Genomic DNA, 22,102 nt, shown 5'->3' on the forward strand with positions numbered 1-22,102 from the left:
CAATGTTTGAAATATCAGCTGAATCCTTGTCTGTTAACGGCGTGAACTAATGGTGTTCACGTCAACCATCTTGCTACCTAGATTGTCTGCACTAAAGTTTAAAATCTCACAGTGGCATATTTCATCAAGTGGAACTATAATGCATGACAAATTGCAATTGTAGCAGAAGCCTAATGAAAAATTTGACATTAGCCATGCGATTATTTTTTTTATACAATTACTAAAATATCAACTAAATCTTTGTATGTCAATATTAACATGAACTGATTGTATGCTAACCATTTTGCTACCCAGAATTACCTGTCACCATATCCTCACATGGTTTTAAAACATCGCGAAAAGAGAATGGATCTAAAATTACACAATGTATCAGAACAAAAAAACCTAATAAAAAATGTGCAGTATACTTTTTGCATTAAATGAAACCATTAATTTACATGTGACCTATAAACAGCCAATCAAATAGCACAATCTAAATAGGTGTCGTATATAATAATTTAATGAATATATTTATAATATCTTCTGTGCATTCATATTTTCAATTCGACACTGCATAATGTTAACAATAATATTTAATGGAGTAGTTTTATAACAGCGTAACAGACCTACCTAGTCCCATGTATTTGATGTTTGATTCGCACATTCAAGGTCTCTCTCTCAAGCTCACATACCAAAAAATCACAACTTCACGCATGGATGTAAAATTACCAAATATAAAATACATGCATGTATTGTAACATTTACTAAACATGCACCACCTTAAAAATGGAATCGTTATTTCATATTATCTCGATCAAACTAATATGAATATGTTGTTGTTTTACCACCAAGCGCTGTCAGTTGCCATATGCATGACTAATGTCACTATGGTAGTGTGGAACATTACTCACAGTATATGTGGAATTCTCGAGAAAATGGCAAGTTTGTATAAGATTTTTAGAGGTAACAATAATACACTATTACTAGAGAATGCAGCTAGGAGATTAATTTTCTACAGCTAGAGGTTGGGAGAGTTTTATGAGAGGAAGGAGTTTTTAGGAATAAAGTATAACAACAAAAATTGTCAAATGTGTCAGTCTAGACTCTTATATTCCTTGATTCGTGTACTTATTTTTTTAAAGATCATCTTAAAAGGGCAGAATGAAAATAAAAATTAAATTTTGTTTTCTTATTTAGCAAATAGTTTTGCCAGAAACATCCAGAAAAATAAAATTTTATTGGTGAATGTAAAATAGGATGGTTAAATGCTTAAAATTTATATCATGAAGAAATATACATACCTTATCTTGACTACCATGTGACATATTCAAATATATTTTAATAAGCTGTAATTTACCATTTTTTTTGTACAAATGTGTGCTATATGTTATATTTTCAGCATTTTCCTTTAATAATATTGTAATCATTTTAAGTCCATTTGTCTGTTGTTTTATTTTTCATTGCCTAGAGTAAAAGAAACTCATATTGTATGTTTCTTAGATGTATGTTGACTAGATAAGTTCGATTTGTGTGACATTTCCAATAAAATATTTATCATATTAAAAGAGCTTCCTATAAAATATTTACCGTACCCAACACTTTTTGTTTAATGTATCGCTTTATTTTGCTCATTATTTTTTTGGGAGAATATTCTTTTCCAAATTTTGTTTAATTATTCTGACATAGGTCGGGATTGATTTGCCAGAAAAATTCATGTCACCTGGTTAAATGGAGGTCACATGACATGATAAGTAGGATGTCCCCAGATGCGTGACACCATCTAAAGATGGTTACAGTGCGAAGTATAAAATGTTCAAATTAAGGTTTACTAAAAACAGGATTTTCAATTAGCTCATCCACCACATGAAAAATGATAACATAAGAAAAAAAATATATACAGTACTTCTTAAAGGCCCATTCCTGGCAAAAGAAAAATCTGATCTTTATATAATAAGTATAATACGAAATTGCTAGTTTGACAGAATTTAGACATTTGTAAACATGGAAAAATGTAAAACTGAAATCTTATTTTTTTATTTTTTTTTAATTTTTTTTTTTGTGTTCCACACAAAAAATAAACACAGATGAATTTTTTATGTTAGTTTTTGCAATAGGTCTGCGAAGAAATATACTGTAGTAGGCGCCGGAAACATTAGCCATCAACACTGCTAGGCCTAGCCTTACCCCCCACCTTACCTCGATTTAGCTTCTGTTATCAGACATAAAAACGGCCGACATAATATTTTCCGTTGCTAGTATTGACACTGTAAAGCCCTTTATTTAGCTTACCCTTAATTTTTGCGATGAAACAACAATCGCAAAATTCCAAATGATAGTTTTGTCATGGTTTTGTCTTCAAAGGCTATAGCCAGTATAATCATCGTAGCAAATTGTGTGCAATATAAGATATTCAAAATAATTTCTACAAAGCTAAAATGACAGACTTGCACATTAAAAATCATACTGTTAAAGCTTTATTCAATGTAGAAACATCATTAGAAGCAAAAGAGAAATATAGTATTCCCTATTTCGCAATAAATTTGCAATTTCTCTTGCTTTATGTTTGGGTATGCTAATTTATGTATGAACTTGAATCATTGGTATAGGATACTAGTGACTTTGATATCATTACCACATTCCATCCCTTTTAATTACAAAATTCATATTTCCCCTCATGATAAATTTCCCTCACATCAAAACACTCCTTAATTATGGTTATTATAATGGTTACAAAAATATGATTTTAAACTGTACAGCTAGTGATTTCCCTTCGTATGTTATTATCTGTTGGCTGAAACAGCATTTGCAACATAATGTGAATACTGTAATTATTAACCTCTTGTAGAAGTATAGACTACACTGAGCTTATAAAAAGAACAGTTAACAATAAAACAATAAAATTTGATATTTGTGTGCTTAATTTATATTTTTAAGCAAGTTATTAACTTTTAATTGAAAATTATAACAAGTAACAAATTTCTTCATCAAAGATTTATTGTCCTCTGAAATTACAAAAAATAGTAAAAAAATGATTTTGAAATTAACATTTTGCAGTAACACGTTATTGAATTTTAAAAATGTATACAATGATTTTTATACTGGATAATTATAATAAAAATAAAAGAATAAACACTTCCAGCACTTCCAGTGACTGAAAGTGTTTCTATAATTTTTCGCTGTAAAATTATTGGTAAACATATTTTAAATGGATTAATTTCTATGTTCATGTTGATAATAATTATTTTACTTCAAAATGAGCATGTTAATTTAAAAAATGATTGCTTATTGATTTTTTTTTTTTTGTATTTTGCATGGGACAATACATCTTTAAACAAATGCATTAATAATAGAGTTCCTATATTATTTGCATATCCTGAAAATGGTAGCAGTCAGTAAATATGATTTCCTTTAAAAAATCTGAAGACTGAATTGTTCTTGATCTGTACATCAACTGTTGATCCTTTTTGAAATCAGCAATCCAAAGTTGTAATAAATTTTTGTGTGATTTTCCTTATTTGTCCAGATAGTACATGATATCTTTAATCTTTTCAAACAAATATGTTTAATCTTGAAATTAAATCATTATATAATTTTTGGATGGTTGTTTTACATCTGTATCCTAGGTATTCTACCCTGACAAGCCTATTTAATTCCGCCGATGCCAAAATTCAACAGCATATTACATGGAAATAATTTAGCTTGATAATAGGACTGCTATATATTTTGTATTATACTATTTGAATAAAATTTAACAAAGTAAATAATATTTTAATAGATGTCAGTCTTCCCAATTATAAACTATTTACATTTCGATCGAATAGTCGACATGTAATTATGCGGCCAAGAGCACAGCAAGTTTAAGTGAGCGTGCCTTCTATAGTCATTTACTTTGTGGGATCTCGAATTACAAACATATATCCCGCTAATAATCGGCTTGAACATGTTTGAATTCATTTTATTCCAATGCATTTTTAACAAATCAAAATTTCATTTGTCTGATCCTTTCTGAGCGTAAAAAGTTTTAATTGAAAAATTGTTTTATGGTTTTTACAAGTTAATACAACGTATACTTAAGCATAATTGGACACTATTTTTATGGAGGAAGCATCTGAGGAGAATTATTTATAAAGAGATAATTTTTAGTCTGAAACTTAGCTGGTAAATCTTAATTAAAATAAGTTTTTAATAGTAAAGATGAGGAAATTTATATAAAAACAGTAGAAAGGGTAAATTTGCACAAAAAAGCTTGTAATTTTAAATTAATAATAGAATATGAGTATGGTGACTTCAAAGAACGACAAATGCAAGGCCATATTTGATTCTACGTTCCTTTCCTTATTAGCAAATTGTCAAGAAATCTGGAAAAGACTTAATTGACCTCAAATTTTGATCCTTAACAAGGTCTTAATAAAGAACAAAACGTAGAATCAATTCCTCATGTTTGTCATTCTTTGGAGTCACCATACTGTACTCATATTCTTTTTCCGAATAATCAGTGGATCATTTGGTTTTTAAATTAATAATGGAGCAGATTTCTGTCAAATTTTAGCAGTGAAATATGAAATCAAGGGCAAAATTCCCAGTTTATTTACAAAATCCATATGCACCTGTGAGAGGAACATAGAGAATATTATTATTTATTGATTTGCTGGCTAGTTCAGCAGATGCATTACCAAGCTAGTTCCAATTTGAGTTTTTTTTTTCAGAGGTAGGCTTTTCCCCACAGCTGTCATCTCATTTAGTTATGACAACCTATTAGAGCAGCAAAAAAATCCATGAATCATAGAGCGAATGAAGCTTAAAACACTGATATCGCTCGGGAAACTCCATTCAGTTGAGGTTAGCACGCCAGCTATAGAGCAAACACTGCATGATTTAACAGTATAGTGTTCAAACTCATTTACTGTTCACCGCTAATACTGCGTTGATTGCTCGATGGATCTAACACAAGTTATAATGGTCCAATAACAAGGCAATTGTCATTGACTGTCAGAAGCTGCGTGTTGTTAAATTGTTTTAGTTGAGACTGGTTAATACTCTGTAGTTTTGATATTGTCAAGTGCCACACAGCCCAATGGTTTATCTCTATGGTTCGTCTGCTCGAACCTGCATACTTTCACCAGTGCCGGTGTATCGTCGTTTAGATCATTCAATGATTTTTGGATGCTTTAATTTCAGTGGATTCTTGCTTGTATCTGCATAGTTGGAGGAATTCGGATGAGTTTCTGGTGTTTTCTTTATGGATTTATGTACTCATTTAAACTTTTTTTTACCAGCCAAAGCTATATATTAAAACAAGTAAGTTCTGAGATAGAGTTCTATCTAGGCTAGGTAATTTTACATTATATTACACCTAAAACTATAAAATAGCTCAGTGGTTAAGGTGCTTCCCTTCTGATCCCAGGATGCTGGGTTCAATTCCTGTCTCAGCAGGACTTTTTCTCACGACTAAAAACTACCCCACTCCCTAAGACTCCTAAAGAGACTTGGTTTATAAAGCATCATTCTCATCCTGTAAGTGGTGAGTGTACTTGCTGTTGGATGAGAGCGAAATAATTTTTTTTTTTTTTATTCTGCTGTATAAACTGAAATGATGATAATAATTATATTATATTTTATATATAATGTTATTAAATGAGAAATAAAAGTATATAGTATATAAATATAATACAGTAATCATAATTTTATGTTAATGTTGAATAAGCAATCAAATATAAATTTGCTTAATATTTTTTTTTATTGACGGTGAATATAAAAATTAAATATTAATAAATATCAACATCACATTTTAATAATATTTAATACTAAATTAAGTATTAATAAATGTCAACATATTTAATTATATAAATTAAATATTTCATTTTTTATATTGACATTTTTAAATAATTTATTTCAAGTTATCAAAACATTTGATCCTTTTCTCTTGCATTATTTTTCAGATAGGTTTATTTATTGTAATAATTGGAAATGGAATAAGAGTTTGAACTTACTTCCAACCTTTTTTAAGTATTCTTTCAATTCTTCAGGAAAAGTGGTTTAAGTATGATTCTTTACAGTTGAACATATTTGTTAATAGTTGTCTTTTTTACCATCTATACCGATAAGACATAAAATCTGCCTATATAATATTCGTTAAAAAATACAGAAATGATCCAGCCATTCATCTTTGCTTATATTTGAAGCGTTATCACAAACGAGTCTCTTGGTATTGAGCAAGAAAAAGGATGTGTTATTGATATAAATTGAGATGGATCACATCATATAAGTTTTATTTTTGTCTTTGAATTAAGCTATGGGAGTATAATCATTTTAATATTCTGATCTGAAAACATGCTTTGGAGAACATCACTTCTAAAAATAGACTAATAATTTTTGTCAATGGATTATTTTTTTGTTGGTTTTTTAAATAATTCCAAAAAACATCCTCACAATATTGTCAAATTTAGATATTAAACTTTCAGAAATGCTGAAACCTCACTTTTAATACCCATTTTCTGAATATATCAATTTAATCGTGCCTACAACACAACTCATTTTGGAATCTTGAATATTATTTAAAGATATATTTGTTGTAAAATGTGAGGGGGAAAAACACCTTAAAAAATTTAAATATTGATTGGGTAGTTTATATTAGGTTTCAACGAAACCTATTGGATATATTTACTGCTAAATTTTTACGAGAATCCATAAATTGATTTCCACCAGCTAAATTTAAGAGTCTACGCAAAGAGTCTAGGAAGATTATTACATGTCTGTTAATTAGGAAAGGATTTCAACTGATAGCTAATAACTTGCTTAATTGTACAAAGCATGCAATTAATTAATTATAATATATATTTTATATTTCAAATTTATTAGGTCAATAGAGAAAATGTTGCAGTAATACTGTATACTGTAGTATGTTTAAGTACAAATCAAGGAATTTACCAATAATCTGTTACTTGCTTATTTTTTTCTCTACGTGCCATTTTCGTTTTGTGTCCACAAGCTAAGGTCCTTTTTTGCGATCATTAACAATCAATAATAATGTATTTGTTTTAAGATATTTTAAAAAACTTCCTTTGGCTTATTATTATTTTTATTAAAATAAGTGAGTATGTTGTAGAAACAGAAAAAGCATTTGGGCCCTACTAATTACTAGAGTTTTCAATATAAATGCTAGATTTGAATCATTCATTAGATTGAGAAAGGAGTGCACTGATAGCAAGGGAAACATAATATGTTATTAACCTAGCTAGATAACTGAAGTGTGTGCATAAGATAAGGTGACAATTTAATTTTATTCAACTTTCTTATTGTCTGCATTACGTTAATGCAGGTACAAAAAATATAATTAGACTTGACTAGTGTCTTGTTTATAAGCTTATAGAATAAAAATTAATAATGTTTCAAGTAATTTAATCCAAAAAAAAAATCTATTCAAACATAAATGAAAAACCAGATATCAAACTTAGATGTTAAAAAAAACCAGGGTAGTATAACATATTGAATAAAACATTTTTTTAAATAGTAATTTCATTTACGTCCAGCAAGTTGACGTCAGTAACAGGATGTCTTAAGTATGGTATCAACAGCAATCGAGCTCAGACCTTGATTAAAATTATGTAAACTAAAAGAATCAATATGAAAAGTTTGTCAGTAATAGAAATTATAAGAGCACAGTCGTCCAAGCAATTCTATATTCTGTTTGAATATTTGCCAGACGCATTCCTCCTCAGCCTAAATATCAGTGGTAGGCTGAGCATGTGGTTAAAAACAATCTGTTCGGATACCAATGATGAAAATATGATTAAATTCAATTCAAATCTTTCTTTAATCTGGAAATACTTTTTCAATACTTAAGTACTGGTCACCTATATGAGGTACAGATTCAACAGTAAAATAATCAAGTAACAAAGTAAATACATAATGAACAAAGAAAGAAATAAAAAGTATTAAAATTATGCTAGCTAGACCTACTATATCTCTTAATCTACTACCTAACATCACAACTACATTGGTCATCTTTGTGAGGTTTGACTCTAGGTTGGATTTTTTTAGGCCTAATCTGGACTTACCTAGCCTAATTAACCTATGGGCCCACTTATTATTTGGATATTTTCTCGGGAATATGCCTTGATTCCATACCAACTTGATATCATATTCAAGGAGAAATAAATTACTGTATATTACTAACTAATATTTTAGTCATTAAGATCATTGTAATTTTAGTCTCATGACCAATACAATGATGTACCTATTTTATGTAAAATGATCCAATCCTGAACATTAAATTTCACTATGGCCTTATAACATTGTATGAAACCTTTGCCGTTTTCTATGTTATTGTTAAGTTTGCCTGGGTATTGTTTTTCTCATGACATTCCTTCTTTACTCTAATATCAACTGACATTCATTATTCATAGAATACTTACTTCTCTGGTGTATCGTTACAGAGAACAGTTTAGAATTTTTATTAGTAGGATTTGTGAAGAGGAATATATATGCGTCTATTAATAGTAGGCGTCTAAGGTTGTATTGGCATGCAATCCACTCAGCCAATCAGCAGCTGACTATGTTGTAGAAATTGCTAATACAACCTCATGAAATTCAATAATAACATGCACTTGTTAGCTACAAATTAATTAAAGTGTTGTAAGACCCACATATGTGACTAAGGTGTTAAATTATAGAAACAGAAGGAAAAGAAACATTGAAGGCAATATGAAAAAAAAGAGTCAAAACTGTTTTTGATAACTTTTTAGCAGACTGTACCAGAAGCATCAGGCAAAAGAGAAAATAAAGATATAATTGATGTATAACAAAAATGCAAGTTCTTGATGTTAAACCTGAGGGCATCGCTATAGGTCTCAATGCATTGTCGTGTAACAAATGCAATGTGGCAATGTAAAATATTCAGTAATTGACTGAAAAATGCTTTTAATTATTTAGTTTTAAGAAAAAATTATTTCAATCATGATATATGGTGATGGCATCTAAGATAATACTGTGGTACTGGAATTTTTTTAGTTTTCCTCTGAAATTTACAACGTTTCACAGTAACAAGTATGCTAACAGGCCAAAAATTAACAGAACACACGCAAAATATTATATTTATAATGAGATATGGCAGCATGTAAGATAATAAAACAGACTTTTTAAAAATTTCCAACAGTTCACTGTGGAGCGTTTGTTAGCAGGCAAAAAAAAGTCAAATTTAATTTTTATTTGAAAATAATCACAAGATAGAAAAAGAAAGTAATAATTTTGAGGTTTTTGGTGTACTACCCTCATGAGGGCAGGTACTCTATTCTAGCATCTTTGATACTTTTGATAGGTATTATTATACCCATAAACCTATAGGCCTAAACTGTACAGTATTGTTTGTACAGTAAAACAGAAATGATGATGTATGATTTGCAGGATTATTTATACCGTTTATCAGAACAATATTAACTACGTTATTAAATAGGTCGGCAGTAGACACGTACTCCCGGCGGGAGCCTATTTTGTACATCTTTTTCTTGTATATAAATTTTCTGTCTCTGAGTTTATAAATATATACAGTATATGTTTATACTTTGACCTGCTTTGACCATGACAAACTCTCATACAATACAAAGAGTCAAAATTCCGTAATTTGTCATCGATTGATTAAGTCTTTGATAACGTCTCTGTTGGAGAGGCTTCACCTATGATGTTTGGCATAGTTGTCAACTGCGTATTAAAATATAATTAAAATACAATTAAATTATTAACTGAAGACCTACCCATCCTTTTGGATGTAAACGACTGCGAGTTGTTCATCATCTTCTTGGCTTCCTACCACCGAAGTGAAATCTATTCAGAACAATGTTGGTTGAAGCTCAACAAATGATAATAGGCTGCGAGTGTCTCCATCTTTAACTTAAATTGTCACAAAATTTAATGACCAATCCCCTGAGTCTCTAATTAGTTTAACCGATTTTAAGTATTGCTTTAATACGGCTAGAGACAAAATCCCAGAGGTAACATTTTTTTTTTTGTTATTTATGATGGCAGAATTCATCAGAGAAACCTAATAAAGACCAAGTTGACGGGAAGCCGAAAGGAGCGCGGGTGAAGGAGAAGAGCAGTAAAGAAAAGTTAGTGCATGCGGGATCTAATAATAGCATCGGCGCTAACAAAGCAACAGACCCAGGACAAGTCACGGTTAATCTAAAGCCCCCTAGGGTAAGTCGAATAAAGAGTAGTGGTATATGTTTTCATTATTACAGTTTTCAGGATTTTCATTATGTTCAAAATTGTGATTAGAAATTATATTGTTATTATTTCACTAATATTTTATTACTATAAATAAATTTTAATAGATTTATAATTGCCATCATAAATTTTCATTATTACTTTCTATGATTATTTTATTTTTGTCATTGTCATTGGTGTTATCGTTTTTTGTATAAAATAATATTTTAGTGTCAGCTTATCTATATGTTTTTAGGTTAACGGTCATGTAATTTCCTAGAAATTATAGGGTTTTTGTGTTCCATGTGTGTTTTGTCATGGTAATACTTTGTTTTATATTTCATTGTACAGTATTAATAACTTTTAACTTTATATTTTTTAAGAAATCATATTTTTTATTTCAGTTCTTATAGAATTTATAATTATAATGTTTTAGCTCCACTTTCATACCAGGAATTATGAATTTAGTTTGTACTATACATTTATGTAAGTTAATGTAGACATTAATATTTAGATCTGACATTTTTCAAATGATGCTTTGATATGATAGCATTAAAACATACAATTAAAATTTAATTTAAACTGTCTTACTTTTAAAGTATTAGCTTCGATTAATTTTTGAAGTTTAGAACAAGAATATAACATCTCATTACGTAATTTGGACTTGCCAGCAAACACATTATGGATTACCTATGTCAAATTCACACTCAACAGCCGGTGTAATGTTTTTAAAAATTTGACATTTAAAAATATTCTTATAAAATATTTTTGAAATATGAATGAAAATATTCAAAATGTCAGGTTCATTTTTGTATTGAAAGATAAATAATGTAGGTGCAATTGCCATTACAGTTAAAAGCTACGATAATTTAGACTTCATGGATTGATACCATTAGGCGCAGAAATTGAATCTCTATTCCTCGTAGTCCTTAGCATTAATAGGTTTGTCTCCAACATGCATTGAAATCGTACGTAGCGGATCAAAAGTATAATGCTGTTTGTAAGATAATCCACAAGCTAATAGAAGGAAAGGTAAAACTGAATGTGCTTGACGTACCTTGGGATTGCAAAAACAATTATGGTTAATAGGGAAAAAATTAGCTAAGTTTAGTGTGATTTCGTACTTGGATAGTAGTATTAATAGTAAGGATTTTTTTTTGCAAGCTTACGAAAATGATAACAAATACGGTTACATCATAAAATTGTTATGCAACCCTTCCCCTACTGTAGCATATTTGTCACAACGAAGGATCGTATTCAGCCCATACAGCATATTCCAAGAATGTTTTGGGCACGAATGACGAGAATGATAATGCTGTATTCGTTATTGTTTTTGTAAGGTTGCAAAATCTCGCTATTAGTTCAGTGATTAGGATCATGTTGACATTGATTTTGAATCAGGTATGATTTTTCAATCAGTACATTATAGTCATGCTGATCATTATCATAGAAATCGTCACATTGATCAAGATAATGGTTATCATCATGAAGATGCTAATAATCAATATAGTCATGATTATTAATCATTATCATAACCTTTGTTATCATGTTTATATGTTGTAAAATGCAACATGACAAATGTCATGATATTCATAAATTGTCTTTGATCATGATCATCATCATAATTGCCATGACAATCATACATTAGTAATCGTAATAATATCAACAATGTCGTCATCATGGTAGCATTAACGAAAAACCAATTTTCATCTATATCTCTTTTGGAGTTTCTTCATACACATGTATGAGGGAGGGAGTATTGGGTTTAAAATCTGGGTGAGGATAATTAATTTATGTCGACCCCTAAGTTTACTGCACTATTTTAGTTTAGTTCCAAATCATTGACTATGCTATGGAAAATGGTATTTTAATGGACCATATGCTGAGAATTACACCATCAATATTGTTACAATCTCTGACATTTGATGTGAAAGTCCTGCTGTCTAATTAACTTTACTATAGGGTCAATAAATCTCAATGGTATGTTAGTAGTTAAATTCAACTAGTAGTATTAATTTACCTAGATAGTTAATTATATAAACTTACAGTTACTGTGTTTAGATAATAAACTTTAAAAAATATAATTTGATATTTCTTGCTTTGTATCTAAGTATTAAGCTTTCAATTGAAATTCAGAAAAAAATGTTTTTTCTTGCCAATTTATCACACCTGTTGATGTACTTTTTATGTTTGACTGGTGATCAATTTGAGGATGTTCGCAGGAAAACAGTGAAAACCGATTTATTTTGACCTGTGTCTCCTTGAAGATGAGCACTCCACTGTTTTAATATAATTCTGAGGTTTTCCAGGTTTTTTATTACTGGTAGGTTATCTGTAATAGCTATCAGTAGATTTTTTTTTTTTTTTTAAAGTATCTTAGGTTTTGCTGAGGACTTTCTTAAAGGTGCTGTAATATAATCATATATATTAATATATTTAATCTAAAACTAGAAAATAACTATAAGAAAAAAAAATTCATTAAGAAAGCAATTGAAGAGAATCAAACATTTAGGCGAGACTTCTTTCATACCTTGTTTAGCAAACCTGCCACTCGTCAATAATGATGATTTCGAATAAAAAATAAATTTTATTTTTGGCCAATTAGTGCAACCACCGGCAAGAAAAAATAAAAATTTCAGAACAATTAAAAGTTTTTCTTTATTTTTATTACGCCCACTGCTGCTTTGAAATCTACAAAAATAAGATATGAAATAAATTCTTCCTAATTATATAAATTTAAAGCATTTAACTATCTCATTGCTACACTGTTTACATTCACCAATAGAATTTTATTTTTATTTTCTCCTCCGTCTGGACGTTTTTGTCAAAACTATTTGCTAAATAGGAAAATGAAATTTTAATTTTATTGTTTTTCCACCCTCTTCTCGCGATCTTTAAAAAAATAAGTTCATAAAACAATGTATAAAAAGTCTTATTATCCAAAGTCAGTTCATAGTGTAATTGTGGGGGCATGTATAAACCTACAGTAATTACAATTTTTGGAAAATTTATTTTAGATGTTGAAAATCACAGTTAAAGATGAACAGGCTATTCCACAGTCTACTGACTGCGAACACTTAATCACTACAAGTCTAAAAACGACTTGGGGAGAAACAAGACCGATGTATTCGTTCTTGAGCTGAGAACTCTGGAGCCAGTTGCAGATCTTGGTCTAAATAATTACTGAATATATGCCCACGATTAGTTGTTTAATGATTTTTCTGGTGAGCATCAGATGGATGCTATATGTGTTGATTGACCAAAGAGTCTGTACTTACTGTGATGTTTGAATTTTTTAATTTTTAACCCAATGTATTTATAAATATTTTCATAAATACAGTCATTTAGGCCTAAGGTATCCCTTGTGTTCTCAGGGCTGGGAAATGTACGCGAACAGGGGGTTGGAGGCATTGACTTTAACCAGGAGGCATTTATAAAAAAAAAATTTTCTTTTTTATTCACATCACAATTTAATGCATAAATATAATATTTTTGCTTGCTCCAAACCACTAAATGTACTACAGTTTCGCTATAATATTGTAAAGATAACATTTGGTCCTAAAGGCATTTGATGAAGATAATATTCATGGTCGGAGACACAAAAACAAATTTTCCAGGCCTGCATGTTCTATTATACTGTAGGTGTTTTTTAAATATATTTTTTGAATGGTTTTTTATGATATACATTATTATAGATTATCTTTTGCTCATAGAAAGCAATCAATATTTTTTTCCCTTAATACTATGAGTAATTTAGCTATTGTTGGTTATGAATTTGTTCTGCAGGTGGTATTAGGAAACAGGTTTGCAGATATTTTTAATAGTTATGTTATTACTGTGTTGTATATGTCATATCTTGATATTATTTCTAATGTGATCAAAGGCGGCCGTACAAACGCAAATGTGTCTTGAATGTCATCTCGCAGAATTCATTGAGAAATCTGACAAGTGAGTTAGAATGACTATGATTTCACATTTTTGCTCAATCAAGCATATGTACCACCTTATGAATAATTCATAAGGTGGTGCTTATGCTCCTTCAAGCATATGCACCACCTTATGAATAATACATGAGGTGGTGCTTATGCCACCTTATGAATAATTCATAAGGTGGTGCTTATGCCACCTTATGAATAATGCATAAGGTGGTGCTTATGCTCCTTCAAGCATATGCACCACCTTATAATTAATACATAAGCTGGTGCTTATGCCACCTTATGAATAATACATAAGGTGGTGCTTATGCTCATTCAAGCATATGCACCACCTTATGAATAATTCTAACTTTTTTGTTCTATAGAAATACTCATCTCCTGATTTTGATGACAGCTTTTTTGACCTCTTAAGTCGTTTCCAAGGCAACCGTATGGATGAACAGCGAATGTCGTTGCCAAAGTCAAATTCATTGGATAAATGTGACACATCAGGTTGGTAAAAATAATTAAATATTTAACTTGTTGATGAATATTAGTATATTTAATTTATAGCCAAAGGTTTGTTGAGATTAATGTTTATTCTGAGTTACTTTAAGAGATGTGTATATATATTTTATAATACTATAACGTGTGCAAAGATAAATCTAAACCGTTATTGCACCTGAGAATCAAACTCGGATCTACCTGCTCCACAAATTTTGAATACAGTATTTTTTTTAATGGAGACAAAGGGGGCGTAACCACCATTTCTTCCACCTTTTCCCCCCGTTTTTAACTATTCAAAAATCTGTATCTCAGTATCGGTTTTGTCAGTTTTTCATCTTTGTGTCTTAGAAAAAATCAGTTGTTCAACATATCAAAACATTTTTTTCCTCCCTGGAGCCTGACTTTAATGAGACATCACGAGTCACTCATGTGGAACAGAGGTGAACATGAAGCATGTGCCGACAAGACATGATCTCAGAAAAGATGCTTTAAATAAATAATAACAGAGATAAGCTAAACCTTCTTGCGGTAATGCCAAAAGACAAGACTATCTCAAAAAGGGTAACTTTAAATGAATAATAATAAAGTTATATGCTGTAAGCCATCTTGAGGTAATGCCAAAATACATAAAGACAAGACAGTATCTCAGAGGACATGCTGTACTTTAAATAAGTAATCATATAAAAAAGATAAGCTCTATATTGCAGTATTGCTGACATAATGAAAAAATCAAGATATACTTTAAATGAATAATATACAAAGAGATAAGATCTAAACCATCACTGCATTAAATACTGAACTACTCATAGAAAAGAAATAATGATATATACAGTATTAGCTCTAAACTACCTTGTTGTAATGCTAAATTACATAAAGAAGAGTCAAGGTTTCAGAAATATGTATTAAATATTATAACTAGAAGAGCTCTAAGATATGTTGTGGTAATACATATAGAAAAGACAAGGAGAAATACTTCAAAGAAATAAAAAATATTTTAAAGGATAAGCTATAAATCATCTTGAGAAAATTAAAAATTTTGGACGAACTACTTTTATATAAATATTCATATGAAGAGCTATAAACTTTATATATTTTGCGGTAATGCTGAAATAATAAATTCTCAATGATAACTATGAGAAAATATAGTAGAGTGAAGAAGTAATATTTAAAGTAAGTTGACAAGTGTCTTCTTTGGTCATAGACCTTTATCAAATTAATTACAACAATTAAAGCAAAGTAAGCTGTTAGAATTGTAAAAGCAATAATCAATCAACGTGCAGTCAAATAACAATATTTAAACAACAAGTAATGCGCCTACCATAAAACAGAGACAGTTAAACACACATAAAATTCCTATTACAGTAAAACTCCATAGATATATAATTTGCCTTAAGAATGCAAATGTATATATATATATACTATACTATATATATATACTACCTTTATTCGGCTCTTAGGGGGAAACTCTTTTGTCTATGATTTCGCCTTAACGATTATTATTATTATTATCATTATTATTACTATTATTTTCATTATTATTATATTACCTATATTATTTTTTTTATTTTAACGTATAGACCCATTGACTTATATATTTTCTATCACATCTGTATTTTTTTGATTGCCTATTATTGTTTAGTATGCCTTTTTATTCAGTCATTATATAGGCCTATATATATATATATATATATATATATATATATATATGTTATATATTATATTTATATATTGAAATCTACTGGTGAGAATTAACCCTTATTTTCTTAACTTAACATGAATAAAATTTGATATTATTTGCAAATTATTAAAATACCATATATGTGTGCATTTCCAAGAAAATAATAGTAGGGGTATAAGTAGAAAGACAGTAATATTATACCATCTATACAAACTAATACAAAATGCTGAATGCCAAGTCCTGCAGGTTAAGATTAAGGAGTTAATAAATGATACAAGCTCTTCCTAGTAGTAGTGTCTTGTTGTCTATAGCAGCTACAATCAGAATATATGTTTTTAGTGGAAATGTTCAGTCTGAATGGTAGTGCAAAGGTGTTCAATAAATCATGCAGCCAGCCAATATATTGGAACTTGAAAAAAATACTGTACATAAGAAAAAAATATATTTTCCAAAAACATTTATACTTCCTCTGGTCTTTTACATGTAAAATCTTAATCGTCTTGCAGAAATGCGATTCATGAAATATTGAGAGTTGATAACAGGAGTCTGCGGGTGTGAAAAGTATTTTTCCCAACCAAGATTCTAACCCGAGATATTCTAATGATACCTTAACCAACTGTCCAATGGAGAGTTTGTTGGAATTCAACTCAAATTGAAAGCATTGCAGAAATGTAATTTTTACATAGCTATACACTGAATACATTTTAATCTGATTTAGATAATATATTTAAATTGTAAATTTATTGAATTTACAAAACAGATAATAAATATATTTTGTTTTTTATTCTTTGCATCATGAATTAGAATAGATTTGATTTTCTCAGAAATATCTTATCATTAGACATTCATATTAAAACCCCATTCCTGGCAAAATTTTAGTTAAGAAAACTATGATTTTTATATAATGTTTATGTAAAGATTTATAAATATAATACGAAATTGCTAGTTTAACTGAATTTAGACATTCCTAAACATGAAAAAAATGTAAAATAAGACTGAAATTTTATTTATTTTTTTTTTGTATTCTACACAAAAAATAAATGTTGATGAATTTTTTATGTTTGATTTTGCGATAAAGTATACATAAAAGCGAGAGCATTCCTGCGGATGTGATCTACAACCTCTGAATTTGTATCTCTGTATTTCTCTTTTTTTTTGCGTAAAACTAAAATTTATGCCTATATTGTTCCTTTGTTTATGATAATTAGTGTAATGCATATGCATTTTTTCTAAAAAAATCTTTTTTATTGAAATTGTGGGGGTTTAATATATCAGGAAAAAAAATTCATAGTAAATATATTGGCTCTTTTGTTACATTATGATTATTAGTCTCCAGCTTCTAATGAACTGATTCATATTCACGACTTGCATAATTTGCAACTTCAATTATTTTTGTTTTATGCGTAATTATTCCTCATAGAATTATGTTATTTTAGAAGTTAAATTGTTGATATTAATAATAACCTGAAATGCATCTTTTTTTAGAATAAACTAAAGTTTAATATTTTACACATTTTCAAATGCCACAATGAATAGAAATAATATAATAATAGTATAATAAATAATAGGAATAAAATTCATAAAAGTAAAATACTCGATCACAAACATGACAAATATATTAAAACAGAGAATATGACAAAATATAACATGTTATTATACTTGTATATAAACTAAAATATATTCTCATTGAAATTTGCAGTGGAAGTCAGGACGTGTTGAAGTTTATGATAATAATGCTAATGTTTACAATGAGAAAGAAAATTCTATTCCGTAAGGAATTCAGTAACAGATTGTATCTCTTTTCGCTGACTCATATTGTTGATGGAAGAATTTTCAATTGCCTTTCTATATTACAGAGAAGAAGATTACATTCCGTAAAGAATAATAACTGATTTGAGGCATTTCTCTGTCTGACTCATAATTTCAGTTGCTCAGAATTCTAAATTGACTTGCTATTACAAATTTGTGTAGAATGAATTTCTTGTAAATTGTATGTACATTTTCTATATTGAATTTTTTCCAACGTTTATTCAGCAAGTAAATGTTGATTCATTCTTGAAACTCTAGGGACTGAATGGTCATGATGTACTCTGCCCCTAGAGGGCAGTATATAAAGTTTGATTACAAAATATGTGTCAATATTTAAAAAGCACTTGTAGTTATTATTATTATTTTTGGTGCTGATATTCATTGTTTTCAATTAGTAAAACAAGTAAAATGCATTGTTTTAGTAATAAAATATGCTATTTGAATGTTACATTATGTATATTTATTTTGGGACAATGTCATAGTTGCTGTCTCTTATACACATCTAGATGTGTATAAGAGACTTATCATCATCAGCATTACCACCATCCTTGTCATCATCAGCATTACCATCATCCTTATCATCAGCATTACCATCATCCTTACCATCAGCATTATTATCATCACCCTTATCATCATCAGCATTACCACCATCCTTGTCATCATCAGCATTACCATCATCCTTATCATCAGCATTACCATCATCCTTACCATCAGCATTATTATCATCACCCTTATCATCATCAGCATTACCACCATCCTTGTCATCATCAGCATTACCATCATCCTTATCATCAGCATTACCATCATCCTTACCATCAGCATTATTATCATCACCCTTATCATTATCAGCATTACCATTGTCCTTATCATCAGCATTACCATCATCCTTATTATCAGCATTACCATCATCCTTACCATCAGCATTATTATCATCACCCTTATCATTATCAGCATTACCATCGTCCTTATCATCATCAGCATTAACACCATCCTTATCATCAGCATTACCATCATCCTTATCATCATCAGCATTACCACTATCCTTGTCATCATCAGCATTACCATCATCCTTATCAGCATTACCATCATCCTTACCATCAGCATTATTATCATCACCCTTATCATTATCAGCATTACCATCGTCCTTATCATCATCAGCATTAACACCATCCTTATCATCAGCATTACCATCGTCTTTATCATCGTCATGAAGCATTTTTATAATTAAAAATATAATGCATCCTAATCATATAAAGCCTTGTTTCCATAAAAATCGCTACACGCTATCGCCAACTTCTTTGGCAACTTTGATTGGTCAGTTGAATCAGGGAGCGTTCCTGATTGCGTCGGTGACAGCTACACAGTGCAGTGAAAAAGCTGTAGTGACTGTAGCAATTCTATGGAAACCAAGCTTCATGATAATGATTATGATAATCACCATCAGCATTATTATCACCCTTATTATTACCAGCATCACTTCACCCTTATCATTGTCATTATTCACCCTCATCATCTTCATCATCACTATCATCCTTATTATCATCATCATCATTATCATCATCACCATCATCATTACTTTGTTAAGTTTGTATCAAAACATTTTAATTCACTATAAAAAAAAATACACATCATTACGTTATCAACTTGTCAACAAAATTAAATACAAACAGCTTTACGAATAAATTCCTAACCACACACTTCTAAAGTCAATTTGAATTCATAAATGCATGCAGCAGTCTGGTACATTTATCAGGCTTCCTTCTTATTTTATTTAAGGACAAAATGTATCAATATTTTATATAATTTATTGTGTGATCCTTTAAAAGTCAAAGTAAATTTGAATGAATGTTAAATTGACTTTCAGACGTAATAAATATTCCGGAAAAAACAAACATTGCAATTTATCATGGCAGCAATAACTTTTTTATGTGTTTTTTTTAAAAGTCAAACTACATAAAAATCTCCAATAATAAATTAGCTAAATAAACTAAATTTTAATACTTTATATATTGCCTAATGTCACAGTGAAAAGAAATAATGTAGTATTGGTAATAATAGTAAATGAATCAATAATAGAAATAAAATTCATAGAAACTACAGTACTCAATCATAAACATTACAAATATATTAGAAAATAGAAAGTTGTATGAATACTACACCAATAAACTAAAGTTTAATATTTTACACATTTTCAAATGCCACAATGAATAGAAATAATATAATAATAGTATAATAAATAATAGGAATAAAATTCATAAAAGTAAAATACTCGATCACAAACATGACAAATATATTAAAACAGAGAATATGACAAAATATAACATGTTATTATATTTGTATATAAACTAAAATATATTCTCATTGAAATTTGCAGTGGAAGTCAGGACGTGTTGAAGTTTATGATAATAATGCTAATGTTTACAATGAGAAAGAAAATTCTATTCCGTAAGGAATTCAGTAACAGATTGTATCTCTTTTCGCTGACTCATATTGTTGATGGAAGAATTTTCAATTGCCTTTCTATATTACAGAGAAGAAGATTACATTCCGTAAAGAATAATAACTGATTTGAGGCATTTCTCTGTCTGACTCATAATTTCAGTTGCTCAGAATTCTAAATTGACTTGCTATTACAAATTTGTGTAGAATGAATTTCTTGTAAATTGTATGTACATTTTCTATATTGAATTTTTTCCAACGTTTATTCAGCAAGTAAATGTTGATTCATTCTTGAAACTCTAGGGACTGAATGGTCATGATGTACTCTGCCCCTAGAGGGCAGTATATAAAGTTTGATTACAAAATATGTGTCAATATTTAAAAAGCACTTGTAGTTATTATTATTATTTTTGGTGCTGATATTCATTGTTTTCAATTAGTAAAACAAGTAAAATGCATTGTTTTAGTAATAAAATATGCTATTTGAATGTTACATTATGTATATTTATTTTGGGACAATGTCATAGTTGTGATGTTTTGCCTTTACCTGATGTGTTATCTTATTGAATATTCAGTGCACATCGAAATAGCATTGGAGTACCCGCTGCTACTTGGGGATTGGATTCAACACTAGCCAATAAGCGCAAGCTTGGTGGTCTAGTGGTTATTACACCAGGCTAGTTATCTTGAGATCGTGGGTTCGATTCTCACCCGAATCACTTAAGTGAATTTATTCTATGTGGGAACGTACTGAGTATTTAGTCAACAACAAGTCAGACAGGGCTAAAGATCATTCTATAATGAAATAATATTATAGTAATTAGATATATATTATATAGCGCGTTATGCTGAGAACTATCTACGCTTCTGATTATTATTTCCCGGTTCGTAGGATCAAACACCTATGGATGAAACACATATACTTAGTTCCCTGGTGGATTATTCCACAGTGTAGCATCTAATCAGCACATTGCATTCCAACCTACCAGCTACTCCACTGCTTTACAGCATGTTTACTTAAGTGGAATAAGTTTCAGAGTTCCTTTGAGTATTTTCCTACTCTCATTCCAGGCAAACAATGTACATGTATGGCAAATTAGTATTAATATACAGCTTAAGCATGTGAACTCAATGAACAGGGGAAAACTTACAGCGCTTTGTATCTGTAAAGAAAGGCGCTATATGAATGACCAGATTAGATTAGATTAGATATTAATTTACTTTAGGGATTAAGGATTGACATTGTACGGACTATGGGAAGAAATAAATTAAGTACAGTAGATAGTCAAGATATTATAATTATCACAGTACTTTTAAGTTAAAAGTACTATTGTTTGAATTTGGCACATCTTGGTACAGCAGTTTTTGGTTTTTTTTCATTACTTTTGCCTATCCACTACAGCAATTTACTGACTTTTGGAGAAAGAAATGATTTAAAAATTGGACAATAGGGTAAGTGAAGTATGTAGCATAATTGGGGAGAAGTCAAGCAACGTACAGGCCTGCATGTCGGCTGCAACGTTACAGGTTTTTATGCCTCCTTATATTGTGTGGTGATGCTGGGAGACTTATACTT

General features: G+C 29.7%; 1 protein-coding gene across 3 annotated transcripts in view; it reads left to right on the forward strand.

Annotated features, from left to right (window-relative positions):
• Window positions 1-22,102, forward strand: part of LOC117118613 (G-protein-signaling modulator 2-like) — a 92,030-nt gene that overhangs the window by 55,570 nt on the left and 14,358 nt on the right. For all 3 annotated transcript variants that reach the window (XM_033263250.1, XM_033263248.1, XM_033263251.1), the window contains exons 12-13: window positions 10,000-10,170; window positions 14,480-14,606. In XM_033263250.1, the coding sequence (XP_033119141.1) occupies window positions 10,000-10,170; window positions 14,480-14,606 (298 nt within the window). The remainder of the gene's footprint in view (window positions 1-9,999; window positions 10,171-14,479; window positions 14,607-22,102) is intronic.

This window comes from Anneissia japonica, unplaced genomic scaffold (assembly GCF_011630105.1).
Source record: "Anneissia japonica isolate Jap-2015-1 unplaced genomic scaffold, ASM1163010v1 scaffold376_len1572418_cov194, whole genome shotgun sequence".
Classification (NCBI taxonomy): Eukaryota; Metazoa; Echinodermata; class Crinoidea; order Comatulida; family Comatulidae; genus Anneissia; species Anneissia japonica.